This window comes from Nuphar pumila, chromosome 7 (assembly GCF_984573655.1).
Source record: "Nuphar pumila chromosome 7, dmNupPumi1.hap1.1, whole genome shotgun sequence".
Lineage (NCBI taxonomy): Eukaryota > Viridiplantae > Streptophyta > Magnoliopsida > Nymphaeales > Nymphaeaceae > Nuphar > Nuphar pumila.
This window is the reverse complement of record NC_143255.1, coordinates 7785194-7795939: the sequence shown is the minus strand read 5'-3', so window position 1 is coordinate 7795939 and position 10746 is coordinate 7785194. Positions and strand designations below refer to the sequence as shown.

General features: G+C 40.7%; 1 protein-coding gene across 1 annotated transcript; it reads left to right on the top strand.

Moving 5' to 3' along the window:
* The first annotated feature begins 6612 nt into the window (after window positions 1–6612).
* On the top strand, window positions 6613–7449 carry LOC149831026 (putative CCR4-associated factor 1 homolog 6). The gene has a single exon (XM_090012917.1). The coding sequence runs from the start codon at window positions 6613–6615 to the stop codon at window positions 7447–7449; it is 837 nt and encodes a 278-aa protein (XP_089869043.1).
* Window positions 7450–10746: the final 3297 nt, after the last annotated feature.

The window sequence follows — 10746 nt, the reverse complement described above, 5'->3', positions numbered from 1 at the left end:
GACCTACATCAAGGGGAACCCCCGAACCCCCCTCCTATAAGAAAAAAAACTCTGAATCAGGCTCCATAACTCATCACGTGTCTCCTAATGGGCACAACTTTGACTGAGTCTTATATATATATATATATATTCAGTTGGTTAACTGGTGTGACATGTCGGTTTTGTGGTGTCTGAGTAAGGTGCTTCTCCATAAGCATAGGGTCTAATATACTAAGTTTAGTGTTTTATTTCTCACTATTTTTTTCAGTTGCAGTTGTTCAATGGAAAATTCTATTTGAATTCTGAATGGAGAAAACTAACTACTATTTGATTGTTGTAAATTTTAATGAAAATTTCTGAATTGTGTTTACATATCACATACCCACAAAAAAATGAGTTAATGGCACACAAACCAAACAAATTTAGTGAATGTTTGATTTTTATAAACTACATCAACCACATCCACCATAGAGACAACGCTTTGATATCGGGAGTTTAAAAAGATTGAAAATATATAAATAATAAGAAAAAAGATAAAAAAAATAATAGTTTTGCATGATTTTTCTTGCAAAAAAAAAAAGAAACAAGTTTTATAAGATTTTAAAATATAAAAGAAACAAAAAATATAGAAAATATATGCTTAAAATATTTAAAAAATAAGATTTTTCCATACTATGCTATTTTTTTGGATATTTTGTAGTACAGAATCCAGCCAGTAACCTACATAACCGCTCGAGGAACAAAATTATATATGATGCAGGAACTTCACAATGAATTTATACCTGCAGGCACTATCTTCTCCTTCCAAACACTCAAACAATACCATTTGAGAGTTTGAAAGTAACATTTCAAATCAATAGAATACTGAGATACATTGATTACTTAGACCAAGATCACATGAGAGATGATCTAAATAGAATATGTTCCCCTTCCAAACACTCAAACAATACCATGATTACTTAGACCAAGATCACATGAGAGTTGCAAAACAAGTGATGCATAAAATTAATATTTTACATTGACATATGTACACAAAGTTATGCCATTACAAGAAATGAATATCTCCTCCTACTACTGATTTAAAAATATCCATATTCATATCTTGTCAGAAATATTTATTCTTTTGAACATATTTTATAAGGGCTACATCTTTCAATATTTCTCAGTGACAATAAGAGGTATATGATATTTGTCAACTTGGAAGCCTTATGCCTTTCCAAAGTTCTACACAGTTCATCCAATTTTAGACGATGAGATTTGATAATTCACTCAAATGTGCTTGAAAAAAATTATAAGGGAAAAAAGAAAGAGAATATCTAAAGTTTTCCTTCTTTTTTTATGTGTGTGTGTGCATCCATGTGCATGCACATCATATTCCAACATACCTTTTCATCTGATGTTCCATAAGCTTGTGCTAAATTTCCAACTGAAGTTTTTTCTAGTGTTAACGAAATATTCAACTTAAGTTGTTTGACTCCATTACCATCTTCATTTCCTTTTCCATTTTCTAGCTCACACTGGGCTACCAGTTTGTCATTTGTCTGTTGCAGAATTGGAGCTTATTAGGAATCGGTACATGGAACTTTGAAATATACAGAATTTGTATTGAAGAAGAGACCAAGCATGATGAAACAGAAAGGTTACTGACCACAGTACAAAGAGAGAAAATCTTGGTTGATTACCTGAACTTCCCTTATCTTGAATAAAGCTTCATTTTGCCATCTCCATTCTTCTGCATTTCCTTCAGAAATGCCAGAATCTTTATATCTGAGATTGACAGGAATAGATCGTGGTGATGCCAGGTTATCCTCTAGTTTTCCACAAATTTCAGAATAGCTGAGATCCTTAACAATAGGAATACTAACAGGACCATGCTGAAAACTGGTTTTATTGTGAGGACTTGTCTTTGAAAAGTCACAACATGTTTCATTTGATAGTTAATTAAAACTATGAGTTGTCACTGGAATCTGCAGCTCATCATCTGAGATTTCTCCTTCTTCAAGCTCTATCATTTGTACAAAAATAGTAGAATCATTTAGTGGCTTGTTGGTAATCAGTTTATCCACCTCCTCTGCGCTAGAAGAAAATGGGTTTGCATCAGAAGAAACAAGTTTATTATATTTGTGATCTTTGTGTTCCCTTTCAGTGCCATCATATAGAGAGACATCTGGAAGCCGTAAATATTTATCATCATTCCTATCAACATCTTCAATCCCTTCAACAGGTGCTAACTGATTCCTATTTGCATCTCCAGTATAAGAGTTCTCTATTTCTGTGACAGAACATTCCTCCAAAGACACCACTTTGGATTTCAATAACCTTCCCTCAATTTTTGAGCATTCTTGAAAATCCTTCGTATCTATAGAACCTGCAAGAACACCTAGAGTTTTTATAGATCCACCCTGCACTCCATGCTTTAATAAAGAAGGTAGAAAGCTATCATCTTCGCAACAAGGGATCCTATAAATCCAGGAAAAAACTGAATAGATTAAAAGAAAAGAAGAGAGTGAATTACCATTTTGCAAATTTGAAAAGTCTAAGAAAAGAAAAAGGAGAGAATCAATAATATGCAGCTAACCATGCTTGTCAGCCTTCTTCTAAGAGGATAATGATCATGATCACAAAGTCTAACCAAAGAATCATTTTCTAAAGCCAATGAAAGCAATAGCAGCTTCATCGAAGACAAAATCACAAGCACAAACCCTTTCATGGTTCTTCTTTCTCATAGAACAAAAACATTGTCAGAAGACTCAACACTCATCAAGCCCAAGCCAAAAGAATTCATCTATAGCAAACACCAAAAAACAACAACAAATGATGGCTTTACCATTACCTGCATTTTGATCTCCATTGCATGGACTCCCGTCTGTGTCCAAAGAAGCATGACCCTTTCTGCAAATGCATCGAGGAGTCTTGGGAGGGCAAGGATGATGATTCAGAGGCGAGTTGCTCGAAGCCGAGAACAATCGGCCAGAGAGGAGATTCAAGGCTCTTGGGCATTTTACGAAAGACATCTCGAAATTGATCGAAGCCCATTTCTAATTAAATCCACAGGTTGGAGAGTTCTCGAAGTGAAGACCACCAACATTACCGAGAGAAAGAAGGCTGGTGACATAATCAAGAAAGGGGCTTCTTAGACAAACTTCGGTTGTTGGCATTGGCTTTCCAACGCCTATGGTGGTTGACACTCTCGTTGTCAGTTTCTCACCAAAACCCACCATAAAGTCAACAAAATATGTTCAACAGAAATAAAATTTGAAGTTTGATCTGAAACACTTTTACGACAGAAATAAAATTTTGCACCTATTTTTTATCGAAAAGTAACGACGGATTCGCGATACAAAAATTTGTCTCAAAATCCGTCGCTAATTTAGCGACGGATTTTGAGACAAATTTTTTTTGTCGCTAATTAGCGACGGATTTTGAGACATTTTTTCGATCGCTAATTTTAATTTTAGGGACGAATAGTCTTTAGTTAATCTGTCACAAATTTACAACGAAAATAATCCGTCACAATTTTCTGTCGCTAATTAACATTTTTCTTATAGTGTTTGGGTACTAGGTTTTGGGTAGATGCGTTTAAGAGTGTTGTATATCTCTTAAAGAGACATCCTAATCTTACTCTTGGTAGCAAGTCTTCTTATGAGTTGCTTTAAGAAAATTTTAAACTATTTTTTTTAAAGATTTTTTTAATGTACTTATTATCCTTACCTGTCATGGAGACCAAAGCTTGTGTATTTGTTGGTTATGATTATAATTATAAACATTATTTGTTCTTTGATCTTGTATTGAACAAGATTTATATATCAAGGCATGTGATATTAGATGAGTCTAAATTTCTTTACTCAAGTGTAAATCCTCTTCTCTTCCACAAATATGTATCTAATTGGTTGCAATGACAATAAGCTCTTAAAACATTTGTAGCTAGACAAGATAACCTGATAACCCCTAGGATTACACTCAACTCCCAAGTATTTCCCAAGTTCCAAACACGTGCAACCATGTCTTACCTAATTTGCCACCTAACTCACTCATATCTAGCTCACCTATTGTATTTGAATCCAAACCCACCACTCCCCTTTTCAGTGTTTCGGTTGAATCTAAGACTGTGCCTTGTGCCAAACCGAGCAAATATTTAACTGAGACTTATTTTCTCACCGGGGATAAATCTGGTGGTTGATATCACACCTCATGAGAAAGTACAATAGCTTAGTAGAACACATCTCATGGTTACTTGATCTCAAGATTGTACTTTAAAGCTTAGGTTCTTGTCCACCAAAAATTCTTTAAGGTTTGCCCTCATAAGTGAGTAATGCCGCCGCCTACGTGGTCGATTGGGTGGTTGTGAGGGTGTTGAGATGTAAGCGTCGGATCAAACCCCACTGTGTGTCCATAAATTTTAGAGGTGGGCCACATAAGGCCAGGTGGTCGTGGGGCCTCACTCGGGGTTTTCCTTACTTGAGCAAGGGTTCCTCGTCATTTAAAAAAAAGATATTTTTGAGAATATGATGATACTTTTACATTTTGTCAGTCTTTAGAAGAAACCCGTGAACCTATATGGGTCCATAATTCCCAACTATACATTCTACGGTTGAGTAATCACTTTATAAGGTGAGCTTGAACTAGTGTTTGGGCAGAACACCTTCTAACCAGGGGGCACGTAGTGGCTGGTCCTACTATTACAAGGGAGTGGCCCACTTATTAAAACGGGTCGGATCAGGTTTAATCGGAATATACAAATGCAATGTGATGTCGCACATGATCACCCTCCATCTGTTGTTGTACAACCTGCCAAAGTAGGGCCAACAACAGACAAAAGGTGATCTAGCGCTGCAGTACATTGCATTCATGCAATGCAATTGCACCTTATCTCAATTGTAGATTCTTCTTACATGCCTTGACTGGAGTCTCTCATTGATACTAATGAAAGCGTTAGTGGTTAATTAATAAAAATTAGTGGGGAAGGGGTTACGTTAATGTGAAAGGGTTCATATTTTTCTTTCGCTGTAAACAGAGTTACAGAGGCATGGCTTCTTGATGAGTGTAGCCAAGATGATCTCATTTTTTTAATGGGTTCATGTCCTGCTCACCATTGGCTCTAAGGCTTTAGCGCATTGTGAGTGTCGATAGGTTGAAGAGAACGCTGAGCACCTGCGTGTAGCTTCGTCATGACATGTAGTTCTGTTTTAAAGATACGCCAACTGGGTCCTCCTCCTTTCAACCATCCTCTTGCCCTTCCTCCTGTTTTTTCAGGCGCCACTGCATCCTTCCTATTCGGCCTTTTGGCTGCAATCGGCAAACCATTTTCTGTAGCACGTCCCTGCCCCCTCCTCTTTGGTCATTCTGCATTTTTCAACCCACCATTCTCGGACGTTCGTAGATCATCTACCCCTTGACACGCCCGGCTGGTTGTGCCGATGAGCCATTCATCATCAACACCTCCTTGAACGTCTTTCTTCCCTCCCCGTCACCACCGGCCGTCTGTAGTTAGCTGCTTCCTATTTTCTATATCACGTTTGCAACCAGCCCCAGGCCAGCCGGAGCACCTCCCTCTCGCCGGGTGGCCGGACACCACGCCGCCCGCAGTCGTCCACTGCCTGTACTCCAACACCCGCCCCTCATGGTGGATCACGATTGCCATGGCACATATAACTTCAGTATATAGCATCCTTTCTGCAATCCCCAAGTGAGCCCCTGTTTCAGGAAAGCGGATCCCGTCAATCTCACCCCGAGTTTAGACCTGTAGCTACAGTACAGAGGGTAGGTAAGGTTTTGTGGTTGTAAACGCCGGTCAGGCCAAATGAGATTTTTTCTTCAAATGGAAAACAAGAGTGCCACGTGGAATAATCGTGGTACCTCTCTCAACGTACAGACAGGATTGTTTAATAAAAAAAAACTCATTTGACAAATGACCTGATTCGGACCCTGGTAAACGCTGAGCGTTTGACAGGATCCGGTCTCTTGTTTCAAAGCAAAGATACAAGGATCTTTCTAAATGGGGCCTGCACTATGTGACTGTGAGCCTCATGTATATTTAAGGGATCCCCCCACCTGCTGACTCAAGCGTATTTGGTGGTCATCAAGTGGAAAAAGTATGTATTAAATAATATTTAAACTATATTTTATTTATGATATTTATCGGATATCTGATCTGACCTACATCTACCCGAGTTTGATATATGCATTTTTAGTCAAAATAAGTTCCTCAAATTGTATGCATTTGAGTTTAAATTTTCATTATCTTCTTCACCGGCCAGACAAAACTAAAACCCGACCGATATGATTCCCCCATCTCTCTCTCCGACCCACAACTGCATATCTGGTCATCCGATAAATATTCAATCCCACCACACATCCAACTTGGGAACTGCGCATCTCATTTGAGGAACAGTGAAAGTGGGATCCACTCACACGTGTCCTTCAAGTGAGATGCGGATGGGGACTGAAATACCTGATCGGCTATATAGGTTAGATCACCTGATTGGTTATATATAATAGATTACCTGATCGGCTTGGCCCTCGAATAAAACTCAAAAGCTGAAGAAACCGAGTGACTGAGACTCTCTCTCTCTCTATATATATATATTTCTTGGCCTGCAACTCTTTCTTGTTGCCTTTCAATTTCAAGAGTTGATGAGCTCCCCCATCCCCTTCCGTGTCAGGAGCGTCTGGAAAGAAAACGTCACCAAGGAGATGTGCACCATCGGCGGCCTCCTTTCCACTCATCCTTTCATCTCCCTCACCACCAAACTGATGGACTACCGAGACAGAATCCCAGCGGGGGCTTTGCCGGGAGACGCTGATGCCAATTACGCCGATCTCCGGCAGATTGCCTCCACCTCCTTGATCCTGCAGGTGGGCATCGCCCTCTGCAATGAAGCCGGCCACCTCCCGCAATGCCCAGAAACGAGGGAGCCCTACTTGTGGGAGTTCAATCTTAGGGTGCTCGACCCCGAGCACGTCGTCCCTGCTCCTGCGGAGCAAGCCCTCAAGGAGTGGGGCGTCGATGGGGAGGAGAACAAGGCCAGAGGGATCTCTCAGGAGCAATTCGGGGTCGGGCTGTCCGTCTCCACCGCGTTCCCCTGGAGGGACGACCTTCGCTGGGTCGTTTTCAAGGGCGGGTTCGACTTCGCCAGCCTCATGAAGTTTCTTGAGATAGGCAAGGATCTGCCTGAGAAGCGCGAGGAGTTCATCGGTTTGGTTGGGAAGTACTTCCGGAAGTTCTACGATGTCATGCACTTGGCGAAGGTGCTGGGCGTCTCTCAGGGAGCTGCGACGCTCGATAGCGTGGCGGAGGCGATGGATGTGAATAGGGTCGACGACGAGCCACTCCACCACCGGACGGCGTCGGATAGCCTGCTGGCGTTGTGCGTGTTCTTGAAGATGAGGAAGGAGCGGTTCGGCAATGGCTTGCGAAAGATTCACGCCAACATGCTCTTTGGTCTCACCAAGTCAGAAGATGACGTTTGATTGTGAGGGAGACTGTTTTCTTGGTGGTCTTTTCGTTCTGATTCGATTCTTGGTGTTTCTTCTTCTGTTTTGCTTTCAGTTTTTTCGGTTTGGTGTTGTTGATGATGGTGGTGGTTGTGGAAAATTCTTTGATTTTTGGGTGCATACCTAATACCGAGGTTTTTTTTCTATTCAGTGTGAGAGATTGATCGCTGTTAATTAGATTCGTTTCAGTTCATTGCATTTGGCCTTCTACCTTTGGTGCTTTAGTGTTGATTTTTCACGTTTTAAAATATCGTTCGGATGGGAGAATGAATATGGGAGTTGTCAACTCCCTGGCATGGACGTTAAACCGAGTCTTGATTAAGGCGCTCAATGTTACTCGGCATCTGAATCTTGAATTTGGTTTGAGGTTGGCGCATATCCATGAATATATATATATATATATATATATATATATATATATATATATATATATATATATATATATATATATATATATATATATATATATATAGAGAGAGAGAGAGAGAGAGAGAGAGAGAGAGAGAGAGAGAGAGAGATTGTTTTCACTAGTAAGCTTTCTCACCTGTAAAAATTTCATCGTTTTTCCATCATTACAACACTGGAAAATGAAACACGTTTGCAAAGCCAAGGATAACTTTCTCACAAGTAGAAAAAAAAGGCTTAAGCTTAATTTAGGTGAGAGAGTTTCGGATAGTTGTAAATCAAATCAGTTCCACTCATCCCCTATGCAAGGTTATTAAATGCGATGAGGCGAAGCAAGGCGTTGAGCCTGTTATGAAGCGAGGCGTAAGCCTCGAGGCGTTGAAGCGTAAGCTTCATGATCAAAATAATAAATATATATAATATTAATAAAATAATAAAATTTTCAAATAAAACTACTAATCAACGTCAATATACAATAATCACCAAAAGAAAAAAAGACAAAAATGAAGCACAAGAACAACCGTGTAAATTTCAATCGAAGATCAATATAAAAATGAAAAACTACAAGCCGTTCCCTCAATTTAAGCATCAAAGTAAATCAAATTCGGTCAATTACACAAAAACAAGAGGCTTGTTTTCTCGTCTCCGATACAATACCAAAAGAACACCAAGAACTAACTAACACTTACAGAGAAGAAAACAAATAGCAAGGAAGAGGAAAAAGATAATTGCCTGAAACAATTTGTTGCCCTCGTTAGTGAATTAAAGGAGGACCTTGGCCGATTCAAACGCCGATTTGAGGGCGACGAGGCCAGCTACGACGTCTAGGCCGATGGTGCCATCCCTCTCCCTCAGCTCGTCGAAGAGAGGGCTCAACAACTTCACCCTCCCTGACAGATCGGAGGCCTGCTTCTTCGAGGGGCCGCAACAACTTTCCGACACGGCTTAGATCTCTCGAACGAGGTCGATCAACGACTGCACCACCTCCCTTGCCTCCGACTCCGACTCCGACGCCTCCAATCCAGAGGGAAACGCTTCCCCACCTCCCATTCCTTCCAAACGAAACCGAGCGGCATGTTTGGGGATTCCTTCCTCTGTTCCGAAAGGGGAGGGAGCAAAATGAGGGAAAAAGATCAAAGAACTCTTTTCTTTTCCGTTGTTTGGACGGAGTAGGGGGATGAGTTCCAGGAGGCCTTGCTGATGGAAAAAAATAGAGGTATGGGAATTAGGAGGAGCGAGGGGAAAGTGCAGGGATATTGTTGTGCTCGTACCAGACTACATGATGCGCACACCTTAGAAGCGAAGCGCGCCTCAATGCGAGGCGTGCACTTCAAGCCTGCAAATGCCTCATACAACGCCTCAGTACCTTGAGCTTGCGCTTCACCTCTGAGGCGTACGCTTCAGGTACTGAGGCGTAAGCCTCTCACAACACTGCCCCTATGTTCATCACAATCTTCATAACCCTCCTTGTGATTTTATTGAAGCAAGTTATTTTGATAAAATCAGACTCCATAGATGTGATTTACGTCGTTCATTTAGTGAAGATTAATATTTAAACCGCCAAAATCTAACGTGTAGGATTTTTTCGTGATTAAAAAAATCTATGGTTTAAGTTGCCTAATATGTTTATTACTAATCTAGCGACTCTATCTCCTGTTTTAGATGATTAAAGTGTTTAAATGGACCCAAAGCCTATGGTTTTTGCTTATATGATCCCTGCAATAATGGTCTCACTTATTGAAACTTAGATTTTTTTCGATTTTACAATGACAAATGCTATGGCTACCCCCTGGAGGTGGCCATAGTGGCCACAATCAATTGAAAAGCCCCACTTGTGTGAGGCTTTGGATGCCTCTACCGGTAGAATTGATGGAAGGTGTTTCCTCTCTCTCTCTCTCTCTCTCTCTCTCTCTCCAGTAATTTAAAGTGGGGCATTCAGCTCCCGAGTTGGTGCGTGCTTTGTCAAGCTGCAGAAGAATCTATGTTTCACTTGTTCTGGTATTGCCCAATATTTGTGGAAATCTTTAGCAGGACCTGGAGGCATCCGGAAGTATTTGTTAAGGAGGAGTCCTTTGCGCTAGATCTGATCTTGGGACCGGTTTGTATTAGGCGCAACAAGAGGTGGAGGTTCATCTGGTGGACGTGGTTGCGTACTTCTTGGTGGTTTGTTTGGATGGCGCAAAACGATGCTCATTTTCGTCATATTCCAGTTAACATTCAGAACCTGGTGCATAAAATCTTGGTAGATGTTTATGCGATCTTGCGTATGCATCTTAGTGATCTTCCACTCCCTCCTGCTGATGCTACCTATCCTTTGTCGCAATCTGGGCAAGCGGCTCCGGTGTGAGCCCATTTTATCTGTCTGATGTTCTTTTCTCTTATGCTTTCTTTATTTGTTTTGGCTTTTGCTCATGTTCAGTTCATGGGTTCAACATTTTGTTTATCTTCATGAGTGGTAATGTTGAGTTACCTCTCTCTCTCTCTCTCTCTCTCTCTCTCTCTCTCTCAATAACCAATTTAATGCATAAAATGCTTTAATAGAGCTGGTTCAGGGTTCTACGTCAAATTTTAAGGGTGACAATTCAGGTCCAATGGGCGCATACCTGATCTGAATTGGACCTAAGCCTAGCCAGACCTTATCCAAATTGGTTAAAAATCTTAGACTTGGCGTAACATGGGTGAGTGGTCACTCTAATTTAGTCGTAGGTCTGTCAATGAATTGGGTTTGCTCAGGTACCTGACACAACTTGAACCTAGGTAATCCAAGTACGGGAAAAAATGCCAAAACAAATGTCACTTGGGTCGACCCGAACACAACCCGAGCAACATGCGGGTCAGTTTACAATATAATTTTTATTGGATATACGA